Raw genomic sequence first — 24044 nt, 5'->3', positions numbered from 1 at the left:
TAGTCCAGGAAGAAGAACAACATCAAAAGTGACAAGTTCCAACACCCTAATATATAGGATAAACTCAGATGTAACATGAAACCATGGTCTGTTTAGCTAAACTGTGGTTTGTTTTAACATTTGAGCTTCAGTCTACTCACAAGCTGTGGTTTGTTTGGCACTGACAAAGCAGGATCTGCAACCATGGTCTTAAGTTGTACCATATATATATTAACAAAAACCACAAAGCGTCTCTAGATCATAGCTTGTCTGAAAGTTCAGACCATGATGTGTGAACTTAACTATGGTGAGTACAAAACATTACTTCTCATTATGTCTAATCTCAGACACTGAATGAACCATAAAATCTCGAAAGAACTAGACAAACAGAGCAGAGGCTCAGCAATGAGATGTGCCAAATTTGTTTTGAAAGATACAATGGAGGGAAAACACATTTTATTATAAAGAAGTCAAATAAAGCACAAAACATCATGCCATCTGGGAAGTTCACAAAAAGATCTAAAGACAAACAGAACAGAAACAGCATAAACCACAATAAATAAAAAATCCCAGATATGTAACTGTGGGATTTTGAAGCAATTAGCAAACCAAAGGAGGCATCAGCCAGATTGACAGAAAATATGGTATAAGCCACATCACATCTAATCACAAGTTAGGGGTTGTTAATAAATAAAATCCCGCCTACAATCTTAATGCAGATGGTGCCACAAAAAGAAGCCATATATCAAAAGCTGAGCAGAATACAAATAATAAAAAGGACCAAATGTTGGGTTCTCTTACTTGGAAATGCCTTGCTGGCTGAAGCCTGAACAGCCATATACAAAAGTGAATCCTTTCTGTGGTGTTTTAATAGCAAGGAATTTTGTAATCAATTGGAAAAACAATTTATTTACTTTGCCCAGTTCTTCTAAGTTGGGAGAATCCTCCCTTCAAAGTCATCTTGGGTGGGCAAATGTGGAGGACAAACCACAGCCCATCCATTTCATACTGTCTCTTTTTTGTGGGTTTCCAGAAGCAGCTGGCTGGTTGCCATTGGAAAGAGAATAGATGGACCTTTGGTCAGAGCCAACATGGCCGTTTGTTCTCCCCCCAATAAAAACACACACACACTTAGGAAGTGGCTGAAGGATTCTAAATGACTCCAGCTGAAGACAAACCAGAACTGTATGTTTGCAGCTTCAGCATCCAGTATCCTGAAACCTTCTACCCCTTTCCCATGGCCAACATTGCTAGGGCTTTGGGCAGATTCCATCTTTTTCTGAACTCAAGATGTGCAGCATGGCTGATGTTTCAGGGCTTCACATTTGCTCAATAAATCATGCAGAAATGAAGAGAAGGCTCCAACAGGCAATGCTATCATTGCTTTCAGACCCATCTCTTCAGCAAATAAGTAATTGTTCACTCTGTCTCACAGTCCACAGACAGTTCAAGCTATCACACTTGTCCCTTTGGACAAGCTATCACACATTTTATGACTCACAGGAGAGGACAATGCCCACTCTCACATACCTGTATTTATTTTTGTTATCCCATAGTTTTAAAGGGTAGTTTGTTCCATACACCAAACTTACCAAGACATAGCTATCTTCAATGTATAAGTTCATGAACAACAAGCAGATGACAAGGACTCCTAGGAAGGAAACTGCAGATCGCTTTCTCAAGCATCTCATTTTGTCCAGATAATTCAGTGTGAATCTCATATGGAGAAAGGCATAGGGCATCTCCTAAGGAAGAAAAATATAGGGAAATTAGGTTTTCTGTAAACTCTTGTGGGAAACAATTGGTAAGGTGAAATTTTATTTTTTTTATAAAAATTTTTATTGCGTTTCTTTCCATAGGTGAACACATTTGTTTAAACAGCAATATACAAGAAACATTTTCTATATATATGAAGAAAAACAGAGAAAAAAGAAAAAATCATTATAAAATTTTTCGACATCTTTTTGGACCTCCTCACATCCTCTCAGCATTGCATTCATCATTCTAACCAATTCAGCAATTTATTATCTTATTTCCCAACTTATTATACCTTTGTATTTATTATGTTACCAATTTCAAAAATTTGTAATTTAGTTTTGACACTCTTAATAAACATAATATTTTGTTTCTAATTTGTCTCATTTTTTTTTCCATCAATACTTACTTTATCATTTACTTAAAATAAATTGCAGAAGCATAACGTATCTTAATCGTGCGCAATCTTAACATTCAAACAACTTATAATGTTTTTGCAAATAGTCCTTAAATTTTTTCCAGTCCTCCTCCATTGTTTCCTCGCTCAGATCTCGAATTCTGCCAGTCATTTCTGCCAACTCCATGTAGTCCATCAGCTGCGTCTGCCAGTCCTCCAGTGTGGGTAAATCTGGTGTCTTCCAGAACTTTGCGATAAGAATCCTAGCTGCTGTGGTTGCATACATAAACAAGGTTCTATCCTTCTTTGGCACCTTCCGGTCCACCATGCCCAGAAGAAAGGCCTCTGGTTTCTTATAAAAGGTATATCTGAATACCTTTTTCAGTTCATTATGTATCATTTCCCAAAAGGCCTTTACTTTCGGGCAGGTCCACCAGAGGTGAAAGAATGTCCCTTCTGCCTCCTTACATTTCCAACACTTATTATCAGAAAGATGGTATATTTTAGCCAACTTGACTGGGGTCATGTACCACCGGTATACCATTTTCATAATGTTCTCTTTCAAGGCACTACATGCCGTGAATTTCATACCGGTGTTCCATAACCTTTCCCAGTCCTCAGACATAATGTTGTGTCCTACATCCTGTGCCCATTTTATCATAGCAGATTTAACTGTCTCATCCTGTGTGTTCCATTTAAGCAGCAAGTCATACATCCTCGAAAGTACCTTAGTCTTTGGTTCTAGTAACTCCGTCTCCAGTTTCGATTTCTCCAACTGGAAACCCACTTTTTTGTCCATTTTGAATACCTCTTGAATTTGAGCATAATGTAACCAATCTCGCACCTTACCTTTTAATTTGTCCTGGCTTTGGAGCTTCCAGTTATCTCCAACTCTTTCAATCAGTTCCCAATATTTTGGCCAGTAGGCCTCCATATTGGGCTTTTTTTTAGAAATCTTGGCTTCCACAGGTGATAACCACCTCGGGGTCTTGCTTTCTAATAAGTCCTTGTACTTCATCCAGACGGCAAAAATTGATTTTCTGACAATATGGTTTTTGAACAATTTATGAACCTTCGCCTTGTCATACCACAAGTATGCATGCCAACCATACACATTATCAAACCCTTCCAGATCTAGGACATCGGTGTTTTCCAACAGGAACCAATCCTTCAACCAGCAGAAGGCTGCAGCTTCATAGTACAACCTCAGGTCCGGCAGGGCAAACCCCCCTCTTTCTTTTGAGTCGGTTAGTATTTTAAATTTTATTCGGGGCTTTTTGCCCTGCCAGACAAACTTAGAAATATCCTTCTGCCATTTTCCAAAACATTCCATTCTGTCCACGACCTGAAGGGTCTGAAATAAGAATAGCATTTTAGGCAAAACACACATCTTTATAGCTGCGATTCGGCCTGCCAAGGTAAGTTTCAATCTTGACCAAATATCCAAGTCTTTTTTAATTTCCAACCAACATTTTTCATAGTTATCTTTAAAAAGGTTTAAATTTTTAGTGGACAAGTATACCCCCAGGTATTTCACTTTTTTAACCACACTTAGCTCTGTCTCTTTCTGATACCCCTCTATCTCTGTAGGTGTCAGATTTTTAACCAAAACCTTAGTTTTTTGTTTGTTTAACTTAAATCCCGCCACCCGACCAAACTCCAAAATAAGTTCCAAAACTCTTTTTGTGCTAGATACTGGCTCCTGTACTGTCAAGACTAGGTCATCTGCAAAGGCTTTCAGTTTGTATTGTTTCGCTCCGACCTCTATACCTTGCACCAGCTGGTCCTCCCTAATCATATTCAGCAATACCTCCAGAACAGAAATAAATAGCAGAGGGGATAAAGGGCACCCCTGTCGTGTCCCTTTTTCAATTAGAAGTTCATCCGACACCACATTGTTCACTATCAACTTGGCTTTTTGCTCTGAATAAATTGCTTCTAGTCCATTTTCAAACCCCCGTCCCACTCCCATCCCCTTCAAGTTTTTCTTCATAAACATCCAAGAAATGTTGTCAAATGCTTTCTCCGCATCAATAAAGATTAAAGCAGCCCTTGTGTTTCTAATTCGCAACAGCTCCAATATATCAATAATATTCCTGGTATTATCAGACATGTGTCTACCAGGGAGAAAGCCTGCTTGGTCCTTGTGAATTACTTCATTTAATACGTTTTTAAGTCTACTTGCTAAAATGTCTGCAAATAATTTGTAATCCACATTCAGGAGTGAGATGGGACGGTAGTTCTTAAGCTGAGTCTTTTCCTTCTCTGACTTAGGAATCAATGTGATGAATGCTTCTTTCCACGTTTCCGGTGCCCTTCTCCCCTCCATAATCTGGTTGCAAACCTCCAACAACGGTTGTGTCAAACAATCCTTCAGAGTCTTATAATATTTGGAGGTGAGACCATCTGGGCCTGGAGATTTTCCAAGTTGCATATTTTGGATGGCACCTTCAATTTCCTGTTGAGTTATTTTACTGTTGAGCATTGATCTTTTATCTTGACTTATTTTGGATAGTCCATTTGTCCTCAAGAATTGGTCTATTTCCGATTCTTTCTGAGGCCCCTGTGCATAAAGTTCTTTGAAATATCTGTGGAAGCATTTTCTTATTTCTTCTGGTTTCTGAACTATTTTTCCTTGAATCTCCAAGTTTGTAACCGTGTTTAGCTTTTGTCTTTTTTTCAATTGCCAAGCTAACAACTTTCCACATTTATTTGCTGATTCAAACGATCTCTGCTTCATTTGTTTGATTTTCCACTCAATCTCTTGATTAATCAATTTCGAATATTGTGCTTGATGGAATTTGATCTCTCTTAGCACCTCTTTTGACTTCGGATTAGTTCTCAGCTTTTTCTCTCCTTCACTTATTTTCTCTAGAATTGGTAAGGTGAAATTTTAAAAACACTACAAAACTTTTTGCTCCTCAGAATTTCTTACATCTTTTCGTGTCTTTATCAGCTGCTTCATGTCATTTAAGAAATCATAAACTGAATTTTATAGCCTAATTTTTACAAACATGGAAAAGCTTGACATATGAAGTAATAATAATAATAATATCCAGTGTAAAGACATCACACCAATTTCTTACTGATCTCTCTCAAATATAGCTTGTGTCTAAAACACTATGCCATCGTTTTAAAAAAAATGGCTGACACCTTACACATTACACAAGGTGGTTTTCAAGAAACGTGCACAATTCACTAGGTGTTCAGAGCTTTTGACCATCCAAATGTTGTTGAAGTACCATTTGCATCACCCCTGTCTATTGCTTGTTAGGGCTGATAGGAATTGAATGATATTGCTAAATATCATAAAAGAATGAATGGATTGGACAAGGCTTGGCCAAAAACACTTCAAAATGCCATAAACCATAGCAACAGAACATGCAATGAAAAGCCTGCAAAAATAGATAGGTTTGTAAAACTTTCTTTAAAATCAGAAGCTAGCTGCATATTTTTTGGAAGGGAATACCACAGGATAGAAGCCACCACTGTGAAGGTCTTACCAGTGGTAACAAAAATGCACAAACGTTCTTTTCTTGCTCCTTCTGTGAAAGGAAGAACATGCAGGGCACAGACATTCCATGTCTGCCCCAGAGTAATAATAGCAAAATACTGCCAACATTTATGTTTCTCCAATCTGAAATTGTTTACTCATCTCTACAAAATTTAGTCAAATTGTATAGGCCTGAACCTAGACTGTAGTGTTGGGAATTGATCAGTGAATGTTTGAAAGCAGTTAGTAAAGAAAACAGTAAGAATGCAAACAAGGCATGGCAAGTACAAATGGCAAGCAACTGAAGCAGAAGTTTTGCCTTAAGAATGTTTATGTTGTTGTTGTTGTTTAGTCGTGTCCAACTCTTTGTGACCCCATGGACCAGAGCACACCAGGCACTTCTGTCTTCCACTGCCTCCCACAGTTTGGTCAAACTCATGCTGGTAGCTTCAAGAACACTGTCCAACCATCTCGTCCTCTGTCGTCCCCTTCTCCTTGTGCCCTCCATCTTTCCCAACATCAGGGTCTTTTCCAGGGAGTCTTCTCTTCTCATGAGGTGACCAAAGTATTGGGAGCCTCAGCTTCACGATCTGTCCTTCCAGTGAGCACTCAGGGCTGATTTCCTTAAGAATGGATAGGTTTGATCTTCTTGCAGTCCATGGGACTCTCAAGAGTCTCCTCCAGCACCATAATTCAAAAGCATCAATTCTTCGGTGATCAGCCTTCTTGATGGTCCAGCTCTCACTTCCATACATCACTACTGGGAAAACCATAGCTTTTACTATACTATATCTTTATTGGCAAAGAATGTTTATAGCTGGTGACAAAAATGCTAGTTGTTTTCTGCTTTTAAAATCCAGCTTTCATTGAACTCTCTCACATGGTTCTACCTGAAATAGGTCACTTTACCCTGCAGCGTAGCAGGGTGAGTCCCATAACAAGTTTGAAATTCCATGCGAGAGACCTGAATCTGTTCAGGGTGCTTCCAGATGAGAGATGCAAATGCTTCACCGAGATATCACAGGTGAGTCTTAAAACTGCATTTGGATTTCCCCTGGAAAGGGTAAATCTGAATAAAATTGGGGCCAGGAATAGGAAACGGCATTCTGATGACAACAATGTTGTGTGGACACTGCAAAAAAGAACCTTGTACACATGAAGAAGACTGACCCAGAATTATCACCCATCTGGAGGCCTCATTTATACGTTCATATATAAGTCTTTATCAAGACCTACACAAAGCAGCCTTCAGAAATCTACAGATATTTATCAGGAGGTGGGAATGCAGCAAAAGATTTGTTTGGAAGAGCAACATCTGAAAAGAAAATTATCAGATACAACTGGAAAGTTCAGTGCTTAAATAAATAAATAAAGTGCTGGAGCCATATCAAGGATGTGCTATACCAGCTGCACTGGCTCCCGGTGGAGTACAGGATCAGGTTTAAGGTGCTGGTTTTAACCTTTAAAGACCTATATGGCCTAGGACCCTCGTACCTAAGGGGTCACCTCTCCTGGCATGTCCCACGGAGGACCTTACGGTCTTCAAACAAAAACATCTTGGAGGTCCCAGGCCACAGAGAGGTTAGGCTGGCCTCAACTAGAGCCAGGGCTTTTTCAGCTGTGGCTCCGATCTGGTGGAATGCTCTGTCACAAGAGACTAGGGCCCTGCGGGACTTGACATCTTTCTGCAGGGCCTGTAAGACAGAGCTGTTTCACCAGGCCTTTGGCCAAGGCACAGCCTGACTCCCTCCTTTGGCAATCTTCACAGAATTCTAGCCCAAGGTTGCCATCAATTTGATTTGAATTAATTTTATAATGAAATGATTTTAGAATGTTGTATTATTTTATTGTTGTTAGCCGCCCTGAGCCCAGCTTCAGCTGGGGAGGGCAGGATATAAATAAATTTTATTATTATTATTATTATTATTATTATTATTATTATTATTATTATTATTAGAAACAGCAATGTCATAGGTATGGTGCAGCATAATATTGCATGTGTCAAAAAACTTATTCGTACTTTTATAATCACTAGATGGCAGCATGGATGCATATTATCTTCTTTCCAAGCTCTGTTTGCCCTACTGCTTTTTTCAGTAGGTTATCTAAATGCATCACTTGTTTTTCTTTTTAGCACACTTAGAGCCAAATCTGACTTAACACTTTCCCTACATGGAGGAATCCATAGGAAAAGTTTATATCAGAATCCCAAACCCACATGGGTTTCTTTTTCTTTTTTCTTTTTATTTGCTGTTGCTGAGGAGGAAAACCTGAAAGAATAAGATGAAAACTGTCTGTTTCTGCTCCTAAAGGCATGAGTCCCATATCAAGTAATGAGATGACTATGTATTAAACAGAAAAGTGAAACATGGGATAATTAACATTTCCTTTGAATTTTCTATTTTTTTAATTTAAAAAAATTCACAAATTGCAACAAGGCAGAAAGCACAGGCAAAGAAAAGGAAAAGCCTCAGAGTAGAGGGAGGGTGTGTGGGTTGAGAAAAATGGAAATGTTAATTTGCTCCTGCACTTGGGAATAATGGGACAAAGACAATGAGAATGAGTTAAACTAAGGAACACAAGTTAATTAATTAATTTGGGCTGCAATGCTAAAGCTGTCCAAAGATGAAGAACAGTTTGATGTGGCCTAAGTGCATGTCTGGAAACATAATTTTGCTGTTAAGTTCATGCCAAAAGACAAATAAGCACAAGGCAACCCAGCCAGTTTCAAAATAACATGCACAATTAGAATGTCTCCTGGTGTTCTTGGCTTGGCCTTCTATTTTAAAAAGACTTGGCTGGTAAAGAGTTAGAGCTGGAAAACATAAACTCTACATGGCACTGACATGCACTATTTCCCCCGCCTCTATATGTGTTGCTCTGGATTGTATATCTTTACAATTTATGGCTCAATTGTTGCTCTGCCTCGCTGACACACTGGTGGTATTTAGGGGTTGACCATGTCAAAGCCCCATGCTCATCACTCAAGTAAGAGAGCAACTTTTCTGCTGGTTCTTCAGTACTTCACCAGTACTCAGCCACACTAGCACATCAGCAGTCTGGATTCCTTCAAAGCTCCTCCAACATTAACAATCCCTTTTCGTCACATATTTAGGACCATTAGTGTAGCTCTCTGTCATTTTATCCAGAATTAAAGGAAATGTGGCTATTCAAGGGAAATGTAGAAGGGGTTTTTGGGGGGAGAGGTTCCCCAATGGAAACAGGGCCCGAGTTTTCAATCTCTTCCTACTTGTTCACCACATTAAACACAGTGGCATTCAAAGATGGGTCGGCCCATGATGTTGTCATAGAAACATTGCTTTCTTGCGGTGCCATGTGTGAGGTGTGTTTGTTTTTATCCCTGGGGAGCAGACCTGAATGGAGTCCTTGTTGGACCCAGTCAGACCCACCCGTTAGGAGGGAGCCCACCACAGGCCTGCCCACTCTTGACCCAATTGTGCAGGCAGGCTAAATTCAAGATATCCAACTGGAGCAAATGGGCTGTGGTGTCTTCCTATGGCAGGGATTCCTGTCTCATCTGGCTGCTGTGGCTGTGGGCTGGCCTGGTCCCTCAAAGCCTCTCTTAGTGGTAATTTGCCATGTGCCACATGCATCTGGTGGTGGGGCTGAATCCAACAGTGGTCAGGGTGAAAGCAGGGATGCAGTGTGGGGGCTTCCATAGAGGCCATGGTCCTGGGCATGAATTTTTGAAGGGGTGTGAAGCAGGCAGCCCCACACAGGTACCCCCAACATTGTCCAGCATTCCTTTCCCAGGCATTGGAGGAACGAACGCTCACAAAGAGGGACACTAGGATGGGCCATGCTGGGAGTGCAGGCATGGGGGGTGGTGCGGATCACACCCGCCAAGTACGGCGTCAGCTGGCCGGTCTCCCGCCTGCACCACAAGAGCAGCAGCAGTGCCAGTAGCAGCAAGATCCAAGACAGTGGCTCTGTGGACAGCAGCAGTGCTGCTGCTATAGAGCCAGTCACGCAGCCCCATCATGCTTGTCCTACAGTGCTTGACACATCTCTTACAGCAGGGGTCAGCAACCTTTTTCAACCGTGGGCTAGTCCACCATCCCTCAGACCATGTGGTGGGCCGGACTATATTTTTTTTGGGGGGGGGAATGAACAAATTCCTATGCCCCACAAATAACTCAGAGATGCATTTTAAATCAAAGCACACATTCTACTCATGTAAAAACACCAGGCAGACCCCACAAATAACCCAGAGATGCATTTTAAATAAAAGCACACATTCTACTCATGTAAAAACACGCTGATTCCCAGACCGTCCGCGGACGGATTGAGAAGGCGATTGGGTTGCCTACCTCTGTCTTAGAGGCACTACCAGGAGGCAGCCCAACGCAGCCCAGTTCAGTGCCCAAAGCCACTTCTTTGCATCCTCTCCTCTCATTGGCCTTGTGCTTCTGGATTCCAGTTGGAGGAGCGCATCACTCTTGATTTTTGAGGGGGCACCGGAATGGGGGTGCCTGCAGTCAGCAGTGAGAGCTGGAATGCTGTGGCTGGCTCCTTCAGTCTCTGTCCCCTGCCCCCCAGTGTATGTGACCCTCTGTTCAGAGGAAACAGGTACTTGGGGGGGGGGAGGAATCAAAGGCATTGCTTTCCCTATCCCTTGCTGCTTCTGTCATTTCCCCCGCATCCACCGCATTCTAATTCCTATGTTAATCACATGGGCTACCCCAGCCAACCAATGATCAAATAGCAAATGAGATGGTGTTACAATGCTACACATCCATTCATCTTGGCCATGTGGTGATGTCAGTGAAGGCAAACAAAGTCCATTGTGAGTAAGAGCACTACAGTGGTACCTCAGGTTAAGTACTTAATTCGTTCCGGAGGTCCGTACTTAACCTGAAACTGTTCTTAACCTGGAGCACCACTTTAGCTAATGGGGCCTCCTGCTGCTGCCACGCTGCCGGAGCCCGATTTCTGTTCTCATCCTGAAGCAAAGTTCTTAACCTGAAGTACTATTTCTGGGTTAGTGGAGTCTATAACCTGAAGCGTATGTAACCTGAAGCGTATGTAACCTGAGGTACCACTGTAGTAGCTGAATCCATCAATCTCATCCATGATTTCAGTCAAGTGGGTATCACACCATAACTGAAGGCCATCACAAAGCTAAGTGGTCAATTGTATTTGCCTGCATAACAACGCCCCTGAAGACAAACAACGCCAACTGAGAAAGAAACTGAGAAGAAGCTGGAACAATGCTGCAAACACTGTCACAGACACTGTGGGAAATTGTCAGATGGGTGTGGGGCTTTTGATGCAGCTCAACGTTTGTACAAAATAAAATAATTAGTTTTGTCTTAGCCCTGCTTAATTGCCAGCATCAAAAATCCTAGCACTGCAGTCCTAAGCATACTAATTTGGAAGTAACATTTTGCATTAATGGAAATTGCTCTGAGGTAAACATGGTTAGGATTGGGCTGTAAAACAAATATCGAGCATCATTTAGCTTTAATAAATGCTTATCAAAAGCAAGTGACATGTTCCACCTACGAAATCATTCAGAGACTGTTGCAAGACTTGTGAACTTGCTTACAGTACTTTGCAAATGCTTCTTCCTGAAATAGTATCAACCTATTGCACTTGTCAGCAGCTATGGTTGCCTTCCTTTGTGCTTGGCCAATTTATGTTTCTTCTTTTGCTCTTAAAAGACTGCACACGATGCCCTCAGGGTTATGTACTATCTCACCTTCACCAACTGACAACTCCAGACAGTGGGAGGATGCTTAAAAATACCCACCTGAGCAACACAATCCTTTACAAGGATAATAGGAAATGTATGTGAAGGTGTTCAATATTGTGCCATAGTTTTTCCATAATGCATGCATTTACAAATATAGGACCTAGTTTTTCAGCTACTGTTGGCATTGAACTGGAAATTAAGACGAATTAAACTGTGGTCCATGGTCACATGTAGACTTCTAGTAAAATTACTCTTTGTCCTATGGAGAAAGCTTGATAATATTTATCAGCAAGGAGCAGAACATTTTTTACCAATATACAACAGACTGGACAATGTCATCAAGTGGCTAAGAATTGTGGGAATAATGCCAGAAAATGTAGGGATGAGTGGATTATTTCTGCCCCCCAAATAGAAGCAGCACCAGGAGTTTCTTCTGTTAATGGAAGAAGCATTAAAAAGTGGACTGAGGGCAGACACCTTCCTAAAGTCCACATTCTCATTTACTTCAAAGTTCTCTACCCATTTTGAAATGTAATCTTTATTTGCAGACACCACTACACTTTGTCACTCTTTTAATTGCCTTTGCGCACATCTTTCATCTGACATTTTAATTGATTTGCCTTTCATTGATTGTCATGTGCATATGTCATCTTCTATTCCATCCTTATTTTAAGGGCACGGAGCATTTATAAAATCATCTCTAAGGAATGAGTCATGCCAAAAATGAATGATCACAACACCTGTCAACACTTCCCATAAATTAGCTTTAAAATTGCTCTGCAACCTTTTCAAGAGCTAGCACTCAAATCCTGTGCTGGATGGGACTGCCACTTAACCCAGTTTTCCCATTACTGCAGACTATAGTTCCAGGCATGGAACTCTCCTTCAAAGAAAGAACAAAAATGTAGGATCCCAAACTCTGAGTGCATGCCACAAGGTGAGGTAACTGCTGTCGGTGGCAGGATCCACATGGACAGCAGAACGAGCCTCCAGTAAATGTTTCACCTGCTGCTTCTGCAGCTGTCAGATGAGCCTACTTACTCCTTGGCATGCCCCTCATGCCACTTCTACAGCAGACTTGTGGAGGTAACGCTCCGCTTTGCAAAGGCAAACCTTGCACCAGACATGCAACAGTGTGTCAAGGAGCGTAACGCCTGCTTTCACTGACCTTTTGCCTTCTTGGCTAGAAAACAGGGTTTCCCCCCTGACCTTTTGTCCTCTCACAATTTGTTTGTTAGACATATCGCTTGGCTGGAGCATGACGGGGGACACAGAAGTAATCAAGTATCGGGGGGAACATTTGAGGGAAGCACCTGCTGACACGTGTATTTGCTAATGCTGGAAATGTGCGTAGATGGAAATACGTTAAGCTCAGGGCGTTTTCACTACTGTTTCCAATTGTTGACTTCTGCTAATAAAAGGAGCCTCTGTAGAGCTAGCCGGCAGCTTGCTTCGAGCACACTTGGCAGCATGCTCCTGCACAGCTCACCTGCATTCAACCTCCTGTTCTCTCCATTATTCCTACACAGCCTCTTGGTGAATAGGAGGCGCTACTGGTCTCTTCCCACTCTTGTTCCTGATGTAGATCTTCACTCACACCTTCTTCCCAGGGGAGGGCAGGGTGGAGAACACCTTTCTTTTTTGTTCACCACATGTGCCGTAATATTGGGCCGGCCCTGATCATTGTAGCTGTAGTGATTCATTCTAGCAGCTTCACATATTTATTTCTCTATAGTAAAGCTAAATTAAGCTGACATTTGGGGCAATGAAATCCATTTTACAATTATGCACTCCCTGCCCTTGCAGAAACCAAGCCAATCCTATTGTACTCCATCTGATTGCACAAGAGATGATCCAGTGTCATCTGTTCAACCAATATACTTAATAGTTATCAGTTTAATGACTCCAGGGTAGAACCTATTATTTTTAAACAGACACCACCAAGATAAATTTGGTATGCATTACATCCATACAGAATTGAATATATTCCACATTAAACAAGTGTGCAAGAGAGTCAGCACTTTGAAAGCGATTTATATTCTATTATGTTGCTTTGAGTCCATGGAAACTCACTGCCAATTTGTTTTCCTTTGGAGAATAAACTAATTTTTAAATCTATGTATTAACCTAGAGCCAATTCCATGGGCATCATTTTCTATCCACCCCTCCCTATTTCTTTTTGGAATGAATTCATTTATTGATTAGGAAGCTTCTGTCGGGGTGTTCAATAAAAGGTCTTAATGAAAAACTTATTTTAGAAAAAGATTAATAATATAGCCAGTGGAAACCAATTTCTTCATGTTTAATCCCCTAATCTATTTTACATTATTTCCCAAGAGAGCCCTGTACTTCATGGATACATGGTGCAAAGAATCAATTGTGCTGGAAAAAGCACATGGAACATAGTTAGATCTTTCAAAACCCACCAAGTTTCTACAAAAAAAAATTCTAAAATACTTTCACAAACTTTGAAACAAGGGCCATTTGGGTACTACATAACTGGTGCTTTTTCATGTTGTTGCATGAAGGACATTTCCTCCCACACTCTCCCAGTGTGCTTTCTGGGGACTTCTCTGCATAGAAGGGAGTTGGAAAACCCTGGAACATTCATGTGTATTTAGATGGATCAAGGGCTACAGAAACAAGCTGGCCTGAGACAGCTCTTACACATGTGTCTTCAGAGTGTTCTGGAGCTGCCATCAGTTGCACAATTGGACAATGTGTGATTGGCAGCAGTCCATTTTGGCAGCACAGCATTCCCACAAATCTCAGCTCTAACATGGAGGTGCCAGTCAAGTTCTCACCAGATCTGAGACGTGATTTCCAATGCATATGTCAAAATTTGCTTCCTTGTTGAGGGAAAGCATATTCATGAGTAGCTTGGCATTTGCAAACAAAAACCAAAAGTCACTCTCCACTTTTCATCCCTTTAGATGCTAATCACAGCTGAGTAGCACAACAATCTCCACTGCCCGATTTGTAAGTAGGCAGGGAACTGTGCACTCCCTGTACTGGCCTACAGAAAAGCTCTAAAAGGCAATTAATTTCAAAGGTTTGCATTGGTGGTTTTTTTTTACAACAGGAGGCTGTTATACTGGAGAATACTTGCTTTAGTTTTATGGGTGAAGGGCCAAAGACAGAAGGGGTGTGGCAGGAGGGGAACAGCAGGGCTGGAAAGGGGAGGGGCAGAAAAGGGAAGCTGTGGTGGGTTGAGGGAGGGGGTGCTCAATGTGTGACACAAAAGGCAACTTACTGACACTCTATTGCCCACAACCACCTGACACTCTGATCTACGATCTCATCTATTGGATTCTACTCTCCCAGACTACTGCCAAGTCATGGCAGCTAGAGGGTTCAGGAAGTAAAAAATGAAATAAAAAGAATTAATAAGTCTCCAAATATAAAATGTTGCTTTCGTTAGCAGGCTGCAGTCTTGGCTCACTGACCTGCATTCAATAATGATTTTATTTTATTTTGCAGATTATGAAAGCAAAGGACTCTAAATGCATTCCATGGCTTGCCAAATGTAAACTCAACTAATTTATCACCACTCTCATCAAAGACAACAAGTCTCAGAATAATATGAAAAGTAAAGGAGAAGCTGATCCCTGTTTACAGGTTTCCCATTGTAATTTCATATGATACAAAAAAATGGAAAGGGGGGAGGAAAGACAAGTATCATTAGGTCTATTTTAACAAGAGTACATTTCTATGTCCCATTACAGTGAGATGTTTTACATTCACACAGTGACGTTAATTGCCATACTTTAAGGTTTCAACCTGTTGTAGTGGATGTTCCATTTGTGTTATGGGTGATGTTATGTGCTTGCATTCATATCTATTCTCAAACTTGAGCTAACTTGAACTGAATCATTAACATATCCTTTGGGAAAGAAAACCAGAGATTTTTGTATCATGCACTAGATTATCAGCTTTCTCCAAGCTGCTACCCTCCAGATGTTTTAGGATGGAATTCATTTTATCTTTGACCACCTCATCTAGGAATGATGAGAATTGTAGTCCTAAACAACTTTTTAAAAAAGGAATCTACACTGTGTGTATGTGATTAATTTAGTACTGTGCTGTGCTGAAATCTGTCCACCGATTTCTATCATGTTGTCATCTTCTGTGAAAGAAGTTTCCATGTTTCTGTCTCATCCATAGAATACTTTATAATTTCTCAAGAATTTCAGTGAGTGCAGGGTTTTGTTTTTTGTTTTGCTTACCTTATCATTGTGAGGTGGTTAAGTGTGGTGTATGTGTTTTTTGTCCCAGTAAACATTTCTCTAACTCTGCAGCTTTTCTGGCTACCTAAGCTTCCTGATCTGAAAAAGCCCCACAGGAGGAGTTAGGTCATGATATTTCCCCCTGAGGTTTGATTGAGATGCAAGCACTCAGGAAGGTTTCAAAGAGCAGACCAATGGTGAGTCGATCTGAAAATTTAAAGGACACTCACAGACACCCCTCAAGCACCTCAGAGTTGAGGCAAGCCCAACAAAACCTTGCTCCCCACCTATGTGAATTTTACCAAAGTTTTCTCTTCTCTTTGATAATTTTCAAATGCAATTATTTTTCCTCACAGATTGATAGAGAATGGTTAAGATAAATGCTGGAGAATCTTTTAGCAGAGCAGCATCAGTTTAATAATTATATTAAGCAGCGTTATTTTCCCAGAAAAAGAGATGTCAGAACTCACCACGAATACCTCCCTTGTTCTCTTATAATGGAAATGGTGTCCTCCTGAGAGGTGCTGGAACTGAGTTCTGGCTGAAAAGCAGCCCTGGTATTAAGTGCCTTGATAACTAAGAGAGAAAGGCAGTGTGTGTGTTTTTTTAAAACAATAAACAGAAATATAAATAAACCCAACCACATACCTATGAATCTTCCTGTGAGCCTGCACGCCCAACACAAGGACTGAATTGTAATTGTCCTCTAGTGAAATGGTATCCTTGTGCATATAACTGGAAATACTGCACTCTCATACACAAACACCAAATCTGATTTGTCTCACATTATACCCAAGCCCGACAATATATTTCAGTGTCAGAGTCCCATTAGAAAGATCCATAATTTTTCCATGAAAAACTTTTGTTTTTGCTTTAAACAGATTAATTATACATTGAGATAAAGTCTTTCATGTATAACTAAGAAATCTCACTCTTATCTAATGCTGTTTTAAAATCCAAAGTATCATTTCTTAGACACCCTTCACTGCACGGGGCTTTCCATATATATATCATCAGTTCTTAAGCTCTGTGGGGATCAATGAAAACCATGTTCGAGATGTTTTAATTTGTACATAGCAGAACAGATTGGGATTTCATTTGCGGAAGTGTAATTGAGCTAATACCCATTTCCAATAAGGTGGAATATTAGATTTTCACAGCGTGCCTCCATTTGGAAGGTGGCAAAAGAACCGTTTTCAAATAGGCATAGTTGCTGAGGAACATCCTTGTCCCTCAGATTATTCAACCAGTGCATAAACCTCAAGGAGAAGGTATGCCAGCAGTTATGTCAGCACATTGCAAATAATGGGACTAAACTGGAATTGTGCCCATATCCTAGGCAAATGTTCTACTGTTAGAGGAAGGAGATGAGGCAAGCATCTATACAAAACTGAATATATTGGAACAGCAGCTGCTGTCTTTCAGATGGCAGCAAGGATGAATGGGTTAAGAACATGAATTGAGCCATGTTTCTAATTCACATATGTTTCATTAGGTTTCATGCCTATTCATTTTTAATAGGCATAGTTACACAGCAAGCTGTTCTGTATTGTGATCAGACCTTTGGTCCTTCTAATTCAGCACTGTTGACACTCACTGGTAGCAGTTCTCCAGAGTTTGGGCTTGGGATGTCCTAGGTGCAAAATATTTGCTCTAGCCCTGAGCTATGAACCTTTCAAAGTGAAAAGGTGGATGATTGTTTACATACACCCATGGTTGTTTTTCTGAGGAAAGATATTACAAGAGATTATTCTTTCAGGGCTTTTTCTTGCTGAAATCTTACATTGTAGCTTCACATAAAATCCATAGTAATAAATTATATTCCATTCCATACATATCAAAGAAGATGTGATACACATAAATATTTGTTCTTATCCACTGGAACAATAAGGTGCTATCTAACCCTTGGGCAAGTTTGCACTAAAGTCTTGAAATTCTACCTCCATTTTCAATCAAACTGAATAAATCATAAATCAAAGCTTATACATGAAGGTTAATTTGCGCTCTTTCAGATGGAGTTTTTCTGAGTCTGAACAAACATCACTGTCAGCAGCAATGCAAAAAAGAATGGCAAAGACTATTCAGAAAAAAAAGATGTCCAAAATTAGCAGACAAATCCTGTAGTCTACAAAGTAAATGAAGGACTTGGCATTTTTATATATATATATATAAAATGAATCTATTGCAGATGGATCATAGATAATTTTTGTCTTCATATGCCTAGTGTCATTTTGTTACACATTTCCTCCAAATAATTACTTACTAATGAATTAAAATGCACCATCTGCCTATTTTGCTATGGGATCCATCTCTGCAGCTAGCCTTGAAGGCAACAACATAAATGGCTCTATTAAGAGAGTAAATGTGATATAAGTTTGTGAAGGCAGCAAATGCAAGTGATCCAATTAGAACATGTTGCAAACTTTAGGGACTACAATTTCTTTCCTTGCATGATGTAAGGAAAATGAGATGATGCTGATGCTGATGATATCCCACCTTTCCTTAAAGGAGCTCAAAGTGACATCCCATGGCGATCCTCCTCCTCTTTGCAATGAGGTATGTGAAGCTGAGAGACTGTGACTGACCCAAGGTGGTCTAGTAAGCTTCATGGCTATTTGGGGATTTGAACCCCGGTCTCCCAAGTCCTAGTCCAACCACTGCACCTAACTTACAATTGTTCTGATGCTGGGTAACTTGCAAGAACAAAAATCAAACATATTGCCATAGCCATGGAAATCAGGACCATCAACAGTAAATGTGTGACATTTGTTTGAGCAATAAATTCAAGACGGACTGTCATGCAAGTATACACCAGGATAGAACGGCACCTCCAAATTCAAAAAGAAAGGAGGGGAGAACTCAAGTAACATACAGCCCGAAAGTAGAGAATGGTGATGTAGGAACCAGAGCTCCAGCTTTGGTTTTATAACTACTTGTTCAAGGCAGCAACTGGAATGAATATACCCAATAACATTTTCCATTTGCGATTTGTCTCTTGTTCTCAAATGTTTGAGCTGGAGCAGGTGCAATGCAGTTTCTATAGCTTTGGTGTGTTCATTGGGTAAGCATGCTTCTTTTGATTTCTTTTTTTCCCCATTCTGGTTTTTCATCTGATTCTTCTGCTGTGGGGGTTTTAGATTGAAAGAGCATCTTGACTTTCAGTGCCTAAGTGCTGATCAAAAGGATGAAGAAAAAAGCCATGCACTCCGCAGGTGTTCCTTCTTGCTCTCGCTTACCGATCAGTTTTAGTGACTTGGATGTGCAGAGCTGCCAATATTAAATGTAAAAGAATGTCACACTATGAGTACCATTAGCTTCCCAAGTTATATAGGATGCAATTATTGATTTCTAAGACTTATTTTTATTTATTGATTTATTGATTTCTAAGACTTATTTTAAGTCTTTTATCATGGGGCAAGGCACCTGCAGGAAAAGCTTGTCATTTTTATGAAGCTGCTCAGTGATTAGGTACTCCCTATTTACTGATGATTCTTTAGTACAACAGCATCTACAACAGCAGACAAGGTGTTCCAAAATATTTCCATTGCAGTAAGAAATCCACCCTAAGGGCCTTTGTATCTGCTAGCATTTCCAGTTGCATAACCTGTTAATACTCGTGTGTGTTATCCACATGTGCCCAGATTTATTTTAATCATGTTAATACATCACTGTGAACTGCTACTTTACAAACTAGGTAATTTGTTGCCTGAAGGCATTAGACTATATGCTGAAAACTTCATGTTTCAATAAGCAACACAGTTATTTCTCATTTGGAGTGTCTAGAGGAGAGTGAGAGAGATAGTTAGAAGGATGTGTTACCTACAATGAGCCTCCCATGAATATTTCAAGTGATGTGATATTCATACTCATCTAGTGAATCAACCTCATTATGGTCTTTGCAAATTCACAGAAAGGCACATAATTGATCTGTAGTCCACTGCATAGCTTAACACAATTATTTCACAAGGCAGGGGAATCTACCTTCAGTTATTCACAAAACTGTGACTTTCCCTTTGCTGGTGATAAACTGGATTATGAATTCTTTTAAATTTTAATTGTGGGGACAGTGAACAGTGAGTGAATGGATAAATGGGGTATGGATGGGATGAATAGGCTATCTTCTCTACCATTGACTACGCAGAATGCAGAGGATGAGTAAAAGAGTGGTTCCCTTTGTCTTCAGACAATTGGAATACGGCCCATATATGACCCCTAAATGATTATAGATTCCAACACCTCTGAATTCAATGAACTGAATTAGAAGGAATCCCAAACACTCTTCTTGAGTAATTTTGACTGGGCGAACACCATACATTTAAATCACATCTCCTCCCACAACCTATAAGCCTGGGAACTATGATTTACCCTTCACAGGGCTATAATTCTCAGCACCCTTAACAAACTACTTTTACTAGGATTCTTTGGCGCAGGAAATGTGCATTTAAATTTATTGTGCATATGAAGCCTACCACTCAAATACAATGCTAATAAGAAATGGAATTGGAATTGGCACAAAATTTTCTTATAGAATCATAGAATCATAGAATCATAGAGTTGGAAGAGACCACAAGGGCCATCGAGTCCAACCCCCTGCCAAGCAGGAAACACCATCAGAGCACTCCTGACATATGGTTGTCAAGCCTCTGCTTAAAGACCTCCAAAGTAGGAGACTCCACCACACTCCTTGGCAGCAAATTCCACTGTCGAACAGCTCTTACTGTCAGGAAGTTCTTCCTAATGTTTAGGTGGAATCTTCTTTCTTGTAGTTTGGATCCATTGCTCCGTGTCCGCTTCTCTGGAGCAGCAGAAAACAACCTTTCTCCCTCCTCTATGTGACATCCTTTTATATATTTGAACATGGCTATCATATCACCCCTTAACCTCCTCTTCTCCAGGCTAAACATGCCCAGCTCCCTTAGCCGTTCCTCATAAGGCATCGTTTCCAGGCCTTTGACCATTTTGGTTGCCCTCCTCTGGACACGTTCCAGTTTGTCAGTGTCCTTCTTGAATTGTGGTGCCCAGAACTGGACACAGTACTCCAGGTGTGGTCTGACCAGAGCAGAATACAGTGGCACTATTACTTCCCTTGATCTAGATGCTATACTCCTATTGATGCAGCCCAGAATTGCATTGGCTTTTTTAGCTGCCGCGTCACACTGTTGGCTCATGTCAAGTTTGTGGTCAACCAAGACTCCTAGATCCTTTTCACATGTACTGCTCTCAAGCCAGGTGTCACCCATCTTGTATTTGTGCCTCTCATTTTTTTTGCCCAAGTGCAATACTTTACATTTCTCCCTGTTAAAATTCATTTTGTTTGTTTTTGCCCAGTTCTCTAATCTGTCAAGGTCGTTTTGAAGTGTGATCCTGTCCTCTGGGGTGTTAGCCACCCCTCCCAGTTTGGTGTCATCTGCAAATTTGATCAGGATGCCCTTGAGTCCATCATCCAAGTCGTTGATAAAGATGTTAAATAAGACCGGGCCCAAGACAGAACCCTGTGGCACCCCACTAGTCACTCTTCTCCAGGATGAAGAGGAACCATTGATGAGCACCCTTTGGGTTCGGTCAGTCAGCCAGTTACAAATCCACTGAGTGGTAGCAGAGTCAAGACCGCATTTTACCAGCTTCTTTACAAGAATATCATGGGGCACCTTGTCAAATGCCTTACTGAAATCAAGGTAGGCTATATCCACTGAGTTCCCTTCATCTACCAGGCTTGTAATTCTGTCAAAAAATGAGATCAGGTTAGTCTGACATGACTTATTTTTCAGAAATCCATGCTGACTATTGGTGATCACAGCATTCCTTTCTAGGTGCTCACAGACTGTTTGCTTAATGATCTGCTCCAGAATCTTCCCTGCTATTGATGTCAGACTGACTGGGCGGTAATTATTTGGGTCCTCTCTTTTCCCCTTTTTGAAAATAGGGACAACATTTGCCCTCCTCCAGTCTGCCAGGACTTCGCCTGTTCTCCAGGATTTCTCGAAGATGACTGCCAGTGGTTCTGAGATCACATCTGCCAGTTCTTTTAATACTCTTGGATGCAGTTCATCTGGCCCTGGAGACTTGAATACATCTAAACTAGCCAAATATTCTTGTACTGTCTCCTTAGTTATTCTGGGCTGTGTTTCCTTTGCTGAATCATTTGCTCCAAATTCTTCAGGTCGGGCATTGTTTTCTTTATCGGAGAAGACTGAGGCAAAGAAGGCATTGAGGAGTTCAGCCCTTTCTGTGTCCCCTGTTTGCATTTCACCATCTTCTCCTCTGAGTGACCCCACTGTTTCTTTGTTCTTCCTTTTGCTACGAACATACCCATAAAAGCCTTTTTTGTTGCTTTTAACCTCTCTAGCAAGCCTGAGTTCATTCTGTGCTTTAGCTTTTCTGACTTTGTGTCTACACATGCTGGCTATTTGTTTGAATTCCTCTTTGGTGGTTTCCCCCCTTTTCCATTTTTTGTACACATCCTTTTTTAATCTTAATTCAGTTAAAAGTTCTTTAGATAGCCACCCTGGCTTCTTTAGGCACCTTCCATGTTTCCGTCTCATTGGTATTGCCTGACGTTGTGCTTTTACTATCTCCCTCTTAACAAACTCCCAGCCATCATGAACTCCCTTTCCTTTTAGTATTGCTGTCCATGGGATCTCACCCAGCACTTCCCTAAGTTTTATGAAGTCGGCTTTCTTAAAGTCAAGAAATTGAGTCCTAGTATGCTTGGCTGCTCCTTTCCGCTGTATAGTAAACTTCAGAAGAGCATGATCACTCGCGCCTAATGATCCTTCCACTTCTACCCCACTAACCAGGTCATCAACATTGGTTAGGACCAGATCTAAAATGGCTGTTCCTCTTGTTGCTTCTCCCACTTTCTGGACAATGAAGTTGTCTGCAAGGCCAGTGAGGAATCTGTTTGACCTTATGCTCTTGGCTGAGTTTGACGTCCAACAAATATCCGGGTAATTGAAGTCCCCCATTACTACTATCTCCCTTCCTTTTGCATGCTTGGCCATCTGTTCCAGGAAGGCATCATCTATGTCCTCCGTTTGGCTTGGGGATCTATAGTAAACTCCCACAATGAGGTCTCTGTTATTCTTCTCTCCCTTAATTTTGACCCAAATGCTCTCACATTGGCTTTGAGGTTCTAAATCTTGGATCTCTTCACAGGTATACACATCCCTGACTTATAACGCCACTCCTCCTCCTTTCTTGTCTGGTCTGTTTCTCTGAAATAGATTGTATCCCCCCATTATTACATTCCAATCGTGGGACTTATCCCACCAAATAATAATGTGGTAGGGGGATGACACAAGATGAATTTAAAGATTCTCCCTTGGTAAAAGCATCCAGTACATTTTGAGGAAAGCAAAACTAACTTCAGTAAGACTGGTGATAATTCTCAGGACATTTCTCATTCATATATTCCAAGATAAGGAGAATTTGGGCTCAGCAATCTTTATATTCTTCTTATGTATGTTTTTTCTTAGAAAAAACACACCCAGGGAGTTCCCCTCCTTCTTTTTAATTCCCCTAAGCAATGCCATTCTGACATACTGTCCGCAAAGTGTTTTCCTTTGCCGGTATTCTTCTGTGGACCAAGAACATTACCTCAGAACTGGCCTTTAAAGGAAATGCTGCTCTTAGTTGCCCTGAACAGACAGACTATGTCAGTGTACATTAAAAGAGCACTAGTATTATATATTATGCCAGAGCTATGCAAACCAGCCATTATTCTTCCACTAAAAGCAGCCCTTGTGACCTCTGCTTCTGTGGAAGACACCTGCAACAGATAAATGCCTGCCCAGCAGAACTATCTGATTGGGAAGTTCATTGCGAATTCTCTTTTCCCTGCCAAGTTTTGGGGTGATAAAATGGTGTCAGTCTAATCACCAAGAGTAATATTATCATTCAGGGAAGGATACAAATTAGTGAATGATCACCACCACCCCTGGCTTGTTTCAGAATTAAGCTCAGCAAATGGAGGTGTTTTGCCTGCCAATCATAAAACACTTCACTATCTTCAATGCCTGATTACAAAATTCAGACTCTTTGGTGCCCAGTTATAATCAACAGAGTGTGATTTCTGAATGAGTCCCTCACCCGTCAGTAAACTGTTGTCCCACATCGTGAAAATACTTGGCTAGATGGACACATAGTCGGACATTGGGTAAGGCAGCTCTCGTGTTTCCTGCCTTTGTTTTTGTTTTAAAAAATCATTTTAATAATTGGGGTAAAAACCAAACAGTTCTTAGGAAAGAAAGTGACACAGAGAAAACAAGTGGTTGTTGCCAGTATAATAAAGGAAAGGAAAAAAGTCATAATCTGGCTAAAACACTTGGGTAAGCCTGAAATAGAGGCTGGGGCAGATTGGTGTCTGGAATTAAGCCAAGGTGCATGGAAGCATTTTAATATGAATCTCTCCTAATTTGCTTGTATGCCATTTTCCCTAAATCCTGCATTTTTACAAAACCACGTAACCACATTTAATGC

At 40.7% G+C, this 24044-nt stretch overlaps 1 protein-coding gene across 6 annotated transcripts in view; it reads right to left on the bottom strand.

Annotated features, from left to right (window-relative positions):
* Positions 1 to 24044, bottom strand: part of MGAT4C (MGAT4 family member C) — a 323744-nt gene that overhangs the window by 12320 nt on the left and 287380 nt on the right. For all 6 annotated transcript variants that reach the window (XM_081211244.1, XM_081211245.1, XM_081211248.1 and 3 more), the window contains one exon: positions 1572 to 1724. In XM_081211244.1, the coding sequence (XP_081067370.1) occupies positions 1572 to 1724 (153 nt within the window). The remainder of the gene's footprint in view (positions 1 to 1571; positions 1725 to 24044) is intronic.

The sequence above is a fragment of the Podarcis bocagei genome (assembly GCF_964188305.1).
Source record: "Podarcis bocagei genome assembly, chromosome: 10".
Classification (NCBI taxonomy): Eukaryota; Metazoa; Chordata; class Lepidosauria; order Squamata; family Lacertidae; genus Podarcis; species Podarcis bocagei.
The sequence above is the reverse complement of the archived record's forward strand: the minus strand, read 5'-3'. Positions and strand labels throughout refer to the sequence as shown.